The 13,730-nt window shown below is 61.1% G+C and overlaps 3 protein-coding genes across 4 annotated transcripts; 1 reads left to right on the forward strand and 2 right to left on the reverse strand.

Annotated features, from left to right (window-relative positions):
- Positions 1–2: 2 nt before the first annotated feature.
- Positions 3–6,510, forward strand: TRIM28 (tripartite motif containing 28). The gene is made up of 17 exons (XM_069552244.1): positions 3–866; positions 1,198–1,310; positions 1,521–1,653; positions 3,279–3,414; positions 3,492–3,608; positions 3,693–3,807; positions 3,970–4,116; positions 4,225–4,339; positions 4,416–4,522; positions 4,610–4,646; positions 4,728–4,773; positions 4,856–5,108; positions 5,195–5,514; positions 5,592–5,715; positions 5,793–5,879; positions 5,958–6,095; positions 6,178–6,510. The coding sequence occupies exons 1-17, from the start codon at positions 518–520 to the stop codon at positions 6,352–6,354; spliced, it is 2,514 nt and encodes an 837-aa protein (XP_069408345.1). The 5' UTR covers positions 3–517; the 3' UTR covers positions 6,355–6,510.
- Positions 6,511–7,033: 523 nt separating this feature from the next.
- On the reverse strand, positions 7,034–10,386 carry CHMP2A (charged multivesicular body protein 2A). Of its 2 annotated transcripts, none has more exons than XM_069552311.1 (6): positions 9,623–10,386; positions 8,719–8,931; positions 7,717–7,896; positions 7,496–7,626; positions 7,352–7,413; positions 7,034–7,241 (listed from the first exon to the last, which is right to left on the reverse strand). In XM_069552311.1, the coding sequence occupies exons 2-6, from the start codon at positions 8,884–8,886 to the stop codon at positions 7,114–7,116; spliced, it is 669 nt and encodes a 222-aa protein (XP_069408412.1). In that variant the 5' UTR covers positions 8,887–8,931; positions 9,623–10,386; the 3' UTR covers positions 7,034–7,113. The 2 variants fall into 2 exon arrangements, with proteins under 2 accessions (XP_069408412.1, XP_069408413.1); XM_069552312.1 differs by having other exon boundaries at positions 8,719–8,965; positions 9,623–9,804.
- On the reverse strand, positions 10,345–13,606 carry UBE2M (ubiquitin conjugating enzyme E2 M). Its single transcript, XM_069552316.1, has 6 exons — positions 12,924–13,606; positions 11,702–11,796; positions 11,546–11,584; positions 11,330–11,433; positions 10,962–11,025; positions 10,345–10,867 (listed from the first exon to the last, which is right to left on the reverse strand). Exons 1-6 carry the CDS (start codon positions 13,030–13,032, stop codon positions 10,727–10,729), a joined length of 552 nt encoding a protein of 183 aa, XP_069408417.1. The 5' UTR covers positions 13,033–13,606; the 3' UTR covers positions 10,345–10,726.
- Positions 13,607–13,730: the final 124 nt, after the last annotated feature.

A 13,730-nucleotide genomic window follows, 5' to 3' on the forward strand; every position in this document is an offset into this window, starting at 1 on the left:
CTATAGTAGCGGGCACGCGCCCGGCCGGCGGGTCAGGCTGCGGCGGCGGAGAGGCGGTGCCCAGCCCCTTCCTCAGGAGAAGCGCTGCGAGGGGTGGCGGCGGCTCGGGGCCGCGCGTGCGTACTCGCGGCCTCGCGCGCTCCGACCCCGCCTCCGGGCCCGAGGCACCCAACGCGCGTGCGCGACGGCGTCGGCGCCAGTTATTTCTGTCCCGCCCCCCGACAGTGGCTCTTTCTGCGAGCGGGCGCGCGGGCGAGCGGTTGTGAGCGTGCCGTGTGGTGCTGATCTGAGCAGCCGCTGAGGCGGCGGCGCAGGCGGCGGCGGCGGCGGGAGAGCGGGCAGCGGCCGGGTGAGCCTCGGTAGCGCCCCGCGCGCAGCGGGCGGCGCCCCAGGCTTTGCCTGGCGGCGCTAGGCCTCGCGGCTGCAGCGGCCCAGCCGTTGGCTGCAAGCGCGTTTGCGCCTGCGTGGCGGGCCCCGCGCCCCTCCTCCCTCCTTGGGCGCCCCCGGCGGCGTGTGAATGGCGGCTTCGGCTGCGGCGGCCTCGGCGGCGGCGGCGGCCGCCTCCGGCAGCCCGGGCCCGAGTGAGGGCTCGGCGGGCGCCGAGAAGCGCGCTGCCGCCTCCTCGGCCGCGGGCTCCGCATCGGCCTCGGCGGCGGCATCCGCCTCGGCGTCGTCACCCGCGGGGGGCGGCGGCGAGGCGCTGGAACTGTTGGAGCACTGCGGCGTGTGTCGGGAGCGCCTGCGGCCGGAGAGGGAACCGCGCCTGCTACCTTGCCTGCACTCGGCCTGCAGCGCCTGCCTCGGGCCCCCGGCGCCTGCATCCGCCAACAGCTCGGGGGATGGAAGTGCAGCGGGCGACGGTTCTGGTGAGTGCGGTCGGACCGGGGGCGGCTCCTCCCCCATCCTGCAGCCAAGGTTCGGAGGAAGCTCGGCTATTGGGGGTCTGTCCCCAGCGTCACAATGGCAGGGGTCATCTGGGTGAGAGGGTCGGGACCGGACAGTGGCCAAAACGGGTGCGGACTGTGGGTCTCTTATTCGGATGGGGCGACGGTTTCAAGTTAGGTCAAAGAAGGGTTTGATTGCTTCTCCCGGAGCGGAGGGTTGGCCTAGCATGGGGTGGAAGTTGGTCCCTGTGGAGGATGGGATCGCAATCTGGATGTGAATATGCGTGATCTTGTTTTCCCCTGTTCTTCGCAGTGGTGGACTGTCCAGTGTGTAAGCAGCAATGTTTCTCCAAAGATATCGTGGAGAATTATTTCATGCGAGACTGTGGCGGTAAGGCCGCCACGGATTCCCAGGATGCGAATCAGGTATGTGTTGCCCAAGCAATCCTTGGAAGGCCTCTGGACGTGGGTAGGAGTCTGCAGCGCAGAGCATAGTACCAGCTCCAGGCTTCACTACGGCTTTAGCAGATTGTTTAGGCTAAGTAAAGGCATCATCTTACCAGGTTGTATTTTCTGGGTCTGAATGCAGATGTGTCTGGTGGTGCTGTCTCTTCTGACTCTGCCTTTGCTCAGCAGTGCTGCACTAGCTGTGAGGATAATGCCCCAGCCACCAGTTATTGTGTGGAGTGCTCTGAGCCGCTCTGTGAGACGTGTGTGGAGGCGCACCAGCGGGTGAAGTACACCAAGGACCACACCGTGCGCTCCACTGGTATGCAACACGGAGGGGTTGCCTTGATTCTTCCCTGCATGTTTTTCCAGCTGCTTTTGATGCTGGTTGTAGATGGCGGTGGAGTGTCAGGGAATTTCTGATGGAGTACCAATTGAAAGGCCTGAGAGCAGAATTCAAAAAGGGGGGAGGCTGGTCCTCTGGTGGGTTACCTCTGCCCGTCCGGATAGAAGGGGAAAAGCCACAGGCCGGAAATGTGTGGAGTGCACAGGGGATCTCATGCTGCAGTAGAGGGTGTGTCGAGGCTTTGAGGGAGCACTTGAGGGAATATGCCTCCAGAGGTGGAACGATCGCATGTACAGATAAGGAAGTGCAGGCTGTTGGGGAATGGTGTGAGGGATCTCCTAGGCCTGAGATTCCCTGGGATGTGGTTGAAGTAGGAAAAGTGAGGTCTTTGGGCCCTGTGTCCTCACAAGCCGTGAATGTCCTCAGACTGGCACTGACCAGTGAGTGCTGTAAGTGTTCTTATTGCTAGATCGCAGATGTTTCAGAGTCTTCACTAGTTATCTTCAGACTTTTCTGTGACCGTGATGGCAGTTCTTCGGAGAGGGGCTTGGGCTTGGTTTTTCGGCCAGAACTCCCCGTGAATGGTGTTTTGGTAGTCATGCCGTGGCTCCTGCAGCCCAGAGGACAGTTTTGATTGGAAAATCCAGATGGAGGTCATTGCTGTGAGTCATGAGAAGCCTGGAGGGAAGGGCAGGGGTTTCCAAGGGGGTCCTGGGTTCTAAGCACAGATCAGCGTGCAGGAGGGGGCTGTATTGGGGGCACTGAGATTTGCCTTATTTGTATCTTGGTGTTTTTATGTCTCAGGCTGGGTCAGTGTAGCATTGAGACGTGATTGGGGAGGAAGGGGCTGGCTGTTCCCAAGTAGTTATCTAATGGCAGCAGATTCTGGGAAGTGGTGGGGGTCACTGTGGTGTATTAGTCTTTGGGGGGGGGGGTTTGGCTTTGAGCACTTTCAGACGCTTTTCCCTGTGTGGGGGGCCTGGCCCCTCTCCGAGGGTCCTCCTCTGACATCAAGTTTGTCCAGCCTGAGAAGGCTTTGCGAGGCTCCTCGTGGGTTGTTAAGATGGTGTGGCCTCCTTTTACCAGAGAAGAGGGACGAGGTCTCCAGGCGTGGCTCAGGAGGCAAGGGTACCTGGCATGTCTTTAGGTCCTCGTTTGCTTTCAGTCTGAGCCAGAGAGCGCTTGCGTGTGTCTGGATGCCATGGTTGCCAGAGTCCCCCTCCCCTGCGGCACAGAGTCTTTCGAGTGGAGGGAGCCCAGCAGTGGGGGCTGCAGAGGCGGAGGAGCTCTCCAGTGTCTGCTTGGAGGAGTTTTCAGTAGAGGGAGCAGTGGGGTGGTCATCAGAGGCCATCGTCCTTTCACTTTCAAGTTGTCAGTCCCAGAAGCTGAAAGAAGGGGAGTGCGGATCTCTTGGTCAAGATAAGGGCAGAGGGTGTTCAGAGCAAGGGTTTGGGCCCTTCCCTTTCCACTGCTGTAGGCCCTCTGTTTTTTAGCAGCTAAGCCAGGGCTGCAGGACAGACACGATGTGAGGCCCCGGTCTGTCTGCTCCTTGAGTTGAGGTGGTGAGGCCCAGCTCCTGCTTCATAGACCCCATTCCTCAGGGCCGGCCAAGTCGAGGGACGGTGAGCGCACTGTGTATTGCAATGTGCACAAGCACGAGCCCCTTGTGCTGTTCTGCGAGAGCTGCGACACCCTCACCTGCCGGGATTGCCAGCTCAACGCCCACAAAGACCACCAGTGAGTCCTGAGGCATGGCGGGTGGGTGCTGCCCATTCCCATGCTGGGCGCCCGGGCCCACCTCTGTCCGCCCTCAGGTACCAGTTCCTGGAGGATGCAGTGAGAAACCAGCGCAAGCTCCTGGCCTCATTGGTGAAGCGCCTCGGGGACAAGCATGCAACACTGCAGAAGAACACCAAGGAGGTTCGCAGCTCGTAAGTGTGGAGGCCAGTGTGATGGGGCAGATCTTAGGGTGAGCACCTGCCTGACTGGCCCTGATCTCACCCTCTGCTCCCCAGGATCCGCCAGGTGTCCGACGTACAGAAGCGCGTGCAAGTGGACGTTAAGATGGCCATCCTGCAGATAATGAAGGAACTGAACAAGCGGGGCCGCGTGCTGGTCAACGATGCCCAGGTACTTCCTGTGTGGTGCTTGTCTGCTGACAGCTCGCCCTAGCTCTGGTAGCAGCGTCCTGGGGGTTTGGCTCCCTCTGCTGGCCGCTGATGCCATCCTTGGGTGGGGAGAGGCTCTTCTAGTGCCATTTCCTCCCTGACCTCTCCTGCTCTCCACCTGCAGAAGGTAACCGAAGGGCAGCAGGAGCGCCTGGAACGGCAGCACTGGACCATGACCAAGATCCAGAAGCACCAGGAACACATCTTGCGTTTTGCCTCGTGGGCTCTGGAGAGTGATAACAACACGGCTCTGCTGCTCTCCAAGAAGCTGGTGTGTGCTGGTGGGCACCCAGTCAGTGGGTTCTGGGTCGGCACCTCCCAAGGCCCTGGAGTGCTGTCCTCTGCCTTTGTGCTCATGTACCGCCCCCCCCCCCCCCAGATCTACTTCCAGCTGCACCGGGCCCTTAAGATGATTGTGGACCCTGTGGAGCCCCACGGCGAGATGAAATTTCAGTGGGACCTCAACGCCTGGACCAAGAGTGCAGAGGCCTTTGGTGGGTGTTTGTCTTGCTCTCTGAAGCTTGCTCTCCTGGGCAATGTGCCGTAAGCTGTTTTACCTCCTTGCTGCAGGCAAGATTGTTGCAGAGCGTCCTGGAACGAACTCCACAGGCCCGGCACCCATGGCCCCTCCTCGGGCTCCGGGGCCTTTGGGCAAGCAGGGCTCTGGCAGCAGCCAGGTGAGTAAGGGAGGGGCCGTGGGGGAGGAGAGGCGCCCAAGGCCTGTTGGGGGCCGGCCTACTGAGGTTCACTCGATCTTCCTACAGCCGATGGACGTGCAGGAAGGCTACGGCTTCGGGTCAGGTGAGTGGTTTCTGCCTGGTAGGTGGGAGAAATGCAATGTTCTAGGTGCCTCCAACCTGTATTTTTCTGTGTCCTGAGCAGATGACCCTTACTCGAGTGCTGAGCCCCATGTGTCGGGGGTGAAGCGGTGAGTTTGATTGTCCTTTGGTGCATGTAGGGACAGGGTGGTCATGGGGACAGGGGTGCTCAACGCCAGGCCACACCCACAGGCCCCGCTCAGGTGACGGTGAGGTGAGTGGCCTCATGCGCAAGGTGCCACGGGTGAGCCTCGAACGCCTGGACTTGGATCTCACGGCTGACAGCCAGCCACCAGTCTTCAAGGTCTTCCCAGGCAGCACCACCGAGGATTACAACCTCATCGTCATCGAGCGAGGTGCTGCTGCTGCAGCTGCTGGCCAGCCTGGGACTGCGCCCTCGGGGGTGCCTGGGGCCCCTCCCCTGCCTGGAATGGCCATTGTCAAGGTGAGCCTGCTCTAGGCTACTGTGGCTGGGGAGTGGAGGTCTGTCCCAGCCAGCATTCCACTAAACCACTCCTCGCCTCCTCGCAGGAGGAAGAAACAGAGGCTGCCATTGGAGCTCCACCTGCTGCCACCGAGGGCCCGGAGACCAAGCCTGTGTTGATGGCCCTGGGGGAGGGCTCTGGTGCAGAGGGTCCCCGCCTGGCTTCACCTAGTGGCAGCACCAGCTCAGGTCTGGAGGTGGTGGCTCCAGAGGGCACCTCAGTCCCAGCTGGTGGCCCAGGTTCCCTGGATGACAGTGCCACCATCTGCCGTGTCTGCCAGAAGCCAGGTGACCTGGTCATGTGCAACCAGTGCGAATTCTGCTTCCACCTGGACTGCCACCTGCCTGCCCTGCAGGATGTGCCAGGGTGCGAGGCTGTGGAGTCTGCAGGGTGGAGGGCTGGGCTGGGTCCCGTGCAGCCCCTCACCTCTCCGTGTCCTCTAGGGAGGAGTGGAGCTGCTCTCTTTGCCACGTGCTGCCTGACCTGAAGGAGGAGGATGGCAGCCTGAACCTGGATGGGGGAGATAGTACGGGAGTGGTGGCCAAGCTCTCACCAGCCAACCAGCAGGTGAGGGGGAACCCATACGCTGGGTTTTCCTGCAGCCCCCAGCTCCCCGCTGACCCTGACATCTGTGTCGTCTACAGAAGTGTGAGCGTGTCCTGCTGGCCCTCTTTTGCCATGAGCCCTGCCGGCCTCTGCACCAGCTGGCTACTGACTCTACCTTCTCCCTGGTGAGTTCTGGGACTTGGGAGGGTGAGAGGTGCAGGGGCTCTTTGGCCTCACCTTCAGCCTGTGGCCCCTGCCTGCAGGATCAGCCTGGTGGCACCCTGGACTTGACCCTTATCCGAGCCCGCCTCCAGGAGAAGCTGTCACCCCCCTACAGCTCCCCCCAGGAGTTTGCCCAGGATGTGGGCCGCATGTTTAAGCAGTTCAACAAGCTGACTGAGGTGAGCCTGTGGGGATGGGGGTGAGTTGGAGGGGAGGCTGTGGGGCAGAGGTAGGACCCATCCATTGTAATCTGCCTGGCAGGACAAGGCCGACGTGCAGTCCATCATTGGCCTGCAGCGCTTCTTTGAGACCCGCATGAATGAGGCCTTCGGGGATACCAAGTTCTCTGCTGTGCTGGTGGAGCCCCCGCCGCTGAGCCTGCCTGGTGCTGGCCTGAGTGCCCAGGACCTGTCCAGTGGCCCTGGTGAGGGCCCCTGAGCCAGCCCAGCTTGGCTCTGTTCTGTGTCCTGTCACTCCCCCCCTCTCCTTCCTCCTCTCTCCGGTGGCCTGGCTCCCACTCCTTGGTGGCCCGTACCCCAGTCCCTCACGATATGGTTTTTACTTCTGTGGATTTAATAAAAACTTCACCAATTACTCAGGCCTTGGTTGGTGGGGACAGTGGTCCTGGGCCTGCCATCAGTCCCTCACCGAAGCCCTCTTGCTGAATGGGGTGGGGCACGTCTTTAGCCATCTGGTGTCTGGGGAGGGTTACATTGTGGGCAGGCAGGGGGAATCCCCAGGTGCGTGCTGCATCCTGGACTGGGGCAGAACATTTCTTATAACCAGACAGGGTATCACAGTGAGCTGGGTGGGCTGAGACTTCCACTGGGCTAATAAAAGTAGGACACTGTCTCCCTGGGGGATAGGCCTGGCCTCCTGGAATTATACCAAGAGATCTGGGGGAACCTACCATCTTTGGGGGTGCTACCCTTGAGGCTGAGGCAGGGGGGTTGCTGTGCCAGTGTTTGCAGCTCACCATCACCTCCTGAGGACCTGGGAGGCTTGCCCAGATGAAACCATTCCAGCCCTCTATCCCACACCCTGACTGACGGGCACATTACCAAGCCTCCTGAGTGACTCCTAACCTCATGTCAGGCCAGTCGCACAGGCCCAGAACCAGTGTCCAACTTCTTTTATTACAGAAGGTACAATGAAAACGCCGTGCCATCCACTGGCTCCCTGCGGAAGCACAGGCAGTCAGTCCCTTCGAAGGTTCTTGAGCCTCTCCTCCAGGTCTGCGTCTGCGTCCACCAGGGCAGAGGCTGCAGCCTCTGCTTTCTTTCCACTGGCAGCCACACTGAGGGAGCCTCCAGTGGAAGGGAGGTCTGCAGAGAGTGGGGGTTAGGAAGAGCGCCCATGCAGAAGGGAGTACTGCAGGGAGAGGGTGGTGGCTGGGTCACAGGGTTAACACAGGCCCCAAGGTGTAAACACTCACTTGACAGCTCATCTGTCAGGCTCAACCCCAGTTCGTCCAGGACCTGGGCTACAACAGCATCACTAGATAACCAGGAGAAGCTTATGAGGATCAGGGGCAGAGCCAGGCATCCCCTCCCTACCCTCCCGCTAGCCGTCTCCGAACCTCTCCTCTTCGTCGTCCTCGTCCCCCATCGCGTCATCGATGGCGTCATTCATCATCTCCTCCTTCATGTCCATGATCTCTGCCTGCCGCTCAAACTCCATCATGATCTTCTGGATCTGGGGTAACTTCAGCTGAAAGGGGGAGGAGGGTGTCTGGGCCTGAGGTCTGTGGCGGCGGGGCGGGGGGCGGGGGGGGGGGGCGGGGGATGGAGAGAGGCGAACCTGTCTGTTCATGGTGCCCATGGCTTTGGTGACACCCTTCATGGCTTGTGCCATTGAGTTGTTAGACTTGAGTGTTTGGATCTTGAGGGACACAGCCTGGATGTTGGCCCGCATCAATACAAACTTTCGGACGTACCGCCTGGTGCGCACCAGGTCTTTCGCCATGATCCGAACTGCGTCCTGAGGAGGGGACAGAGGACAGGGAGCGAGCCCTGGGGGTGTGCTCACTGAGGCCTTCAGGGGCTCCTAGGGACCTGCCCCAGTGCTCACTGCTACCCCCTACCCACATGTGTCTTGGATCACCACTGCACAGATCCCTCTGTAGGCTTTTCACCTCTGGTCCAGGAATCCGGAAGAAAAGCGGGGCCCACCCTTGAGGAACCTTTTTTCTTCCATGTCCAGTCAACACTCATTCCTGAATTTCAATCCTGGCCAAAGAAAGAGGATCTGCCCCTCCACCTCACAGGCCGTGCTCACCTCAAGAACCAAATACTGATTTACATACAAGCTCAGCTATGACTTCCTCCCCAAAGCTCCTCCTTGCTTTGCTCATCCCAGGAAATGGCACCTCCTCAAACAAGCTGCTCAGGCCAAAACTCAGCCATCTCTTGCTAGTTTGCCCTCAGGGAAAATGGATCCCATGCCACATCTATTGAAGTAACTACTACAACTCAGCCCTCAGCTCCCACTGTTGCCCATGATTCTGAGTGGCCTGGCATGGGCCACTCCCGAGTTTCCCTGTCACTCCCTCCCCAAACGTGCTGTTCCGACACACTTGGCACTTGGCTCTTCGCAGGGTCGCTCTCAATTTCTCAAGGCTCTAATATCAACTCCACAGAGGCAGCAGTTTTGGACTCTGAAACTAAGGAAAGCCTCACTTGAACCCTTCACTCCATTTCCCTAGAACACACGTCCTGTTTTGTCCCGTTTGCTGCAGCCCCAGGTTCTGACCAAGCGACGGCACCTGGCCTGGAGTCCCAGCTTGTTCCCAATCAAGCTTACCATCTGGCCCTGCTTGGCCATTTTCTTGATGTCCGCGATGATTTTCTTCTCCTGGGTCTCGAGCTTCTGTCGCTCACGGTCCAGCTCTCGCATGGCCCGGTTCAGGGCGCGCTGGTTCTGCCGCAGCAGCTCCTCTGGCGTCTTGCGCCGCCCAAACAACAGGTCCATGGCAGCAGGAGCCTACCAGTGAGCCTGGGCTAGCGTGAAACCTGGCTGTAGGGTGGTGGGAGGCACCGCTGGGGTCACACTGTGTATGGGCGGGGACAGACGAGGACTCACAGAAAGGAAAAGGGTGAGCAGGGAGAAAACAAAGGAGAGAGAGTGGAGCCTGGAACTTGGGGAACCCCAGCCACCCCAGCTCCTCTCACTCCACAGTGCCCCTACAGAGGTCCTGGGCTTCAATCTCCTCCTGACTCTGGGATGAGACCCTAGAATGTCCAATGGACCTAAGCTGGAGGTGACCATGTGTGGATACAGCAGGGGGACGGGCGCGGGGAGAGGGGGCTCGAAACCCGGAGCGCCAGGGAAAGGCCAGCTGACAGGGTCCCTAACATGAGGAGCTGGAGGCCGCAAGTGCTACAGACAGGGTCGATGTGGGGGCTCCGAAGCTGACAGCGCGTGGATGGCATTCAGTTTAGGGCGGGGGTCTTAAATGCTGAGGGAATTGGATGCGGAGAATAAGGCTGGGGGATGTTGGGGACTCCTGTACAGAGGGCGGGATTTTAGGTGATGGCGTGCCTTGTTCACCCAGGAAACTCTTGGGGGCTTTCGGGGTCTTGAGCACCGAAAGCAAAACAGCATGAGGACCCAGGAGATAAGGGAGGGCCCCAGGGAGGGGCGAGGCCCTCGAACACCGCCGCCCACGCGCCCACCCAGGGCCCGCGCCCCAGTAGGGGCGACTCACCGGAGTTGGGATGGGGACTCGCTTCCGTTTCCGGGTCACGCTCCTCTCATCCAGAGCCCTGGAGCGCCCACCAACGACAGCCCCTCTGTTCTGTCGCCTCGGCCGTCACCGCCGTTTCCGGATTAAACCACCTGACGTCACACGCCCCTCTGGCGCCCGGAATGCTGGGCGGGGCCAACAGCGCGCGTGCGCACGCGCCGAGGAACGTGCCGGCCACAAGCGCATGCGCAGCATTTTCCGTCTCGCTGCCGCAAGCTTGGTGTTCCGTAAGTTCAAGTCCAGCCTAAGGGAGCTGAGCCCCTGTCCCGCCTTGGCCCCGTGGGCTTGATGCCCTTTCGGGCGCCTTCCTTTCAGCCACCCGGCGGTCCTTCACCCCACCACGTCACCCACTGTAGAGCTCTGCTCATCTGAGGGACCCAGAACTCGCGCTGATGTTTCCAAACCTCAGGTACCCAGTGGCACCAGGCAGTTTTCCTCCTCCGGTAGGAGGGCAGAACAGCAGACGGTGCGGACTTAGCCCCTGTGCCGGCTCACTGGCCGGGAAGCCAGTGGTCACTGGATCCTGCCCCTCCCTTGTCCCAGAATGGGATTCATCTCATCCTGCCTGAGGGGGAGTCCCCTCATACCACCTGTGAGCACACAACTCCCACCACTCTTGCTGCAGGAGCTCTGGCGGCCATCACCTGCCCCTCCCACCCCACAAAAGGAAGAGGCAGAGGCCATGCAGTAACATTCCCCTTTAATAGCCTGGTGGGACCTCCAGTGGTGGAGGGGTGGGGTGCCGGGTCCCCAGCCACCCAGTCCCCATGGCCACCCACCCCAGAGCCCAGAGTAGGGGGTGGGGCTGGACAGCACCCAGCGGGGGGCTAGACAAGCCAATTCATTTCCCATCGCTGAGCGGGTCGGGGGAGGCAGCGCCGACCTTAATCACATGGTGGTTAAAAAAAAAAAAAAACTAGGAGCGGGTAGCAGGGAGGGGTGGCCGGCCAGGGCATGGGATTCCCCCACCGGCCGCCCCATTGTCCCCCCACCTGTGGCCCCCAATAAATATCTGCAGGGGACGCCGGGGCTGGTGGCCCTGGCAGGGGTGGGTATGCGCCAGCCCTATTTCAGGCAGCGCTCGAAGTAGGTGGAGCCGATATAACCACCCCGCATGGAGCGCTGCACATTCTGCTCAAACAGCCTCCGGTTGTTCTGCAGGACCTCGGCGGCTTCCTTGTTCAGTGGGTCTTCAGGGTTGGGCTCCTGTGGCCGGTATGGGAGGGGCAGGAGGTCAACAAGCCCAGAAGTCAGAGGGCCAACCTCCCCCAGCCGCCCTCCCACCCCCACCCCTACTCACCAAGAAGAGATACTGCAAGCCATAAATTATGGAGTTTATCGTAAGGACTGGCTTCCAGTCCTCTCTGTGGGCAGAGAGCATCATGATAGGGGCTGGTGAGCGGGCAGCCACCACAGGCCCTGCTGGGACCAGACAGGTCAGGCCCAGGGCATGGGACAGCACGGTCGGGAAATGCTAGCGGGAGGGTGCAGAGAAGCACAGGCCAGAAAGCCAAGGTCAAGATGAGGAAGAAAACGCAGAGCTGAAGAGACAGAGGGACACACAGACCACAAGGGGAAGGGAAGGGAAAGAGACTGGTATAGTGCAAGGTCACGAAGGGGGCCTGGCAGGCAGGGCTGGGCAGCGTAGTAGAGGGCCAGTGCCCTCACCTGAGGATGTTGAGGCAGACGTTGCCCTCGAGGTCAATGTTGGGGTGATAAACCATCGTCTCACACTTCACCTTGGGGGGGTCATGCGGGTAACCCTGGCCCACCTGGCTCCAGGAGAAGAGAGGGCAAGTGGATAGGTGCACAGCAGTGCCTGGCTGGGGCCTCAGCTGTTGCTTCCTCAGCCCAGGGAGCCACCCCTGTACACCTGAGACTCACCTTAAAACTGAACACAAACTTCCCGCTCTTGTAGAAGCCCTGTGAAGGAAGAGGAGAGGAGTCAGAACCCCACTCTGCAAGGCCCGGCAGGTGAACCAGCCAACTTGAGGTGGTGTCACCTGCCGTGCCTGAGAATCCAGTTAAGCGTGCCCTCACCTCATCAGGACAGATAACCAGCTTGAAGTTGAGGAGGTCGTCTGGATCTGAGAAACTGATGTCACACGTCTTGGGCAGATTCAGCTCGTTTATGTCTGGGTTTTCACAGCAGAGAAGGGAAACAGGCCAGGAAAGGGGGAGATAGGGGGTGCTCAGAGCAGGTGCCAGCAGAGCCTCCATAACCTCTACCCAGGACCCCAGTTCTGTCCTGGGCAGTGGGCCACCCCCTCCTCCCTCTCCCTGCTCCTTCTGCTCCGCGTCTCCAGGCAGGCTCTTCCGTATCTATGGAACACTGCAGATATGCTGGAACTCCTGGGGGGCAAGCTCTAACTCTTCTGAATCCAGTCGTAAGTCCCCCAGCCCAGCTCCTACATGTTCCCACTCCTGTGTGTCCCACCCCAAATCCAGCATCCTGACCGCGACCTCTGCTTTCTAGAGGAGTCTCTACTTGTCTGCGCAGATGCAAGGATCTTATTTCCCTTCCTCACCCTAAATCACCACCACCCCCAGTCCCTGGCCCCCACTGTCCATACACTCCTCTCTGCTTGTCGTCCTAAACTCAGGATCCCATCTGACCTCCAGATCTGTGAGTTCCCAAGCCTCCTACCCTATACTATTCTGAGCATAAGAGTTCCAGCATCTCTAGCAGGATGGTCTAAACCCAACCCTACTCCTATCTCTATAATCCCTGGTACCCAGCATCCCTCCCTCCTCCTGTCACCCCAAACTGACATGTGACTCACCCAGACCCACGACACCCAGGCCCCAGAACCCACTTCACCAGGTCTGACTCTGATTCCCAGTGACTCTAGCGTTAATACATTAAATCTCCCACCCCGATCCTCAATCCTCGGCCCCACTGTCCCTATCTCCTCTTCCTGTCGCCCAGGTTCCCGTCTGACCCCCAGACTCTCGAGTTCCCGGTCTCCCTCTTCCGCTGCCACCCTCAGATTCTCGGTCCCTAGTATCAGACTCCTAGCTTTCCGAACACGCTCAGTGCCCCCTGCTCGGCCCCCCTACCTCCGACCACTTTGGTGATTATATTACCCCATCCCCGGCCCCTCGGCCCCCAGGCCCTGGTCTCCGATCCCCACATCCGCGGCCTCCCCGTTTCTGACACCTTTGACCCCTGGCAGCCGCATTACTCCACCCCTGACTCCCGTATCACCCGGAGCCAGGCTCTGACCTCCGACCTCCACTCCCATCCCCCGACTCCCCTTACCCTTCTGGATCCGCAGCTGCGCCGCCGACGCCTTCTTGCTGCTGCCCTTGGTGCCGCCCGCCGACTCCTCCTCCTTCTTCTGCTGCTTCAGCGAGAACAGCTTGATCATCCTGCCGCCGCCGCCGCTGCCGCCGCTGCGGGGCCCGGGACCCCGGCCACCCGGCCCCCCGCCGCCGCCCGCGCCGCCTCCGCCACTCGGACCCGCCGCCGCGGCCTCTCCGGCTGCTGCCGCCGCCCGCCGGGCCTGCCGCGCTGCTCCGCGCCCACCGCGCGGCCCGCGTCGGCTCCCGTAGTCGGCTCTGGCCTGGCCCGGCGCCTCGGGCCCGCTCGGCGGCGTTCGGGCCCGCTCGGCTGTTCTCGGGCTTACTCGGCCCCGCCCCCACCCGCCGCTCCCTCCTCCCGGCCGTCCGCTCCGGCGTCCTCAGGCTCGGCTGCGGACGCGGGGTCCTCAAGCCGTGTCCCTGGGCCTGGTCACTCGCTCTCTTCGCGAGGGCTCTGCGGCTCGAGGCGGAAGGGGGAGGCGGGGGCTGCGATGGCCGTGCACTAGACAGGAGGGCCGGCTTCCGTGGCAGCAGCGGCTTCGGCGCGGAGGTCCGCAACGGCCTCGGGCGCCCCACCGCTTCGGCTATTTCCGTCGCCTGCCCGCTTCGGCTCTTCCCGCCCGGCCTGCGCTGTGCGCTTGCGCAGCCGCTGCCACCGCCCCACGTTGCTCCGCGCTGGGACTTGGGGATCGGGCTCCTTCGGCTTGGTTCGGGTATTTCCGTTCGTGCGGGCCGGGCCAGTCACTTCCGGGGACGCCCGCGAGTC

This window comes from Ovis canadensis, chromosome 14 (assembly GCF_042477335.2).
Source record: "Ovis canadensis isolate MfBH-ARS-UI-01 breed Bighorn chromosome 14, ARS-UI_OviCan_v2, whole genome shotgun sequence".
NCBI classification, from domain to species: domain Eukaryota; kingdom Metazoa; phylum Chordata; class Mammalia; order Artiodactyla; family Bovidae; genus Ovis; species Ovis canadensis.

Excerpts from the sequence above, each read along its gene's own strand:
- TRIM28 (XM_069552244.1), top strand. The coding sequence starts at position 518 with ATGGCGGCTTCGGCTGCGGCGGCCTCGGCGGCGGCGGCGGCCGCCTCC. Across the intron at positions 4,117-4,224 it reads TGCTGCTCTCCAAGAAGCTG|ATCTACTTCCAGCTGCACCG; the intron begins GTGTGTGCTGGT and ends CCCCCCCCCCAG. Across the intron at positions 5,109-5,194 it reads CTGGAATGGCCATTGTCAAG|GAGGAAGAAACAGAGGCTGC; the intron begins GTGAGCCTGCTC and ends GCCTCCTCGCAG.
- CHMP2A (XM_069552311.1), bottom strand. The coding sequence starts at position 8,886 with ATGGACCTGTTGTTTGGGCGGCGCAAGACGCCAGAGGAGCTGCTGCGG. Across the intron at positions 7,897-8,718 it reads TGGCCAAGCAGGGCCAGATG|GACGCAGTTCGGATCATGGC; the intron begins GTAAGCTTGATT and ends TCCCCTCCTCAG. Across the intron at positions 7,627-7,716 it reads TGGGCACCATGAACAGACAG|CTGAAGTTACCCCAGATCCA; the intron begins GTTCGCCTCTCT and ends TCCCCCTTTCAG.
- UBE2M (XM_069552316.1), bottom strand. The coding sequence starts at position 13,032 with ATGATCAAGCTGTTCTCGCTGAAGCAGCAGAAGAAGGAGGAGGAGTCG. Across the intron at positions 11,585-11,701 it reads TGGTTATCTGTCCTGATGAG|GGCTTCTACAAGAGCGGGAA; the intron begins GTGAGGGCACGC and ends CTTCCTTCACAG. Across the intron at positions 11,026-11,329 it reads GTCTGCCTCAACATCCTCAG|AGAGGACTGGAAGCCAGTCC; the intron begins GTGAGGGCACTG and ends CTCTGCCCACAG.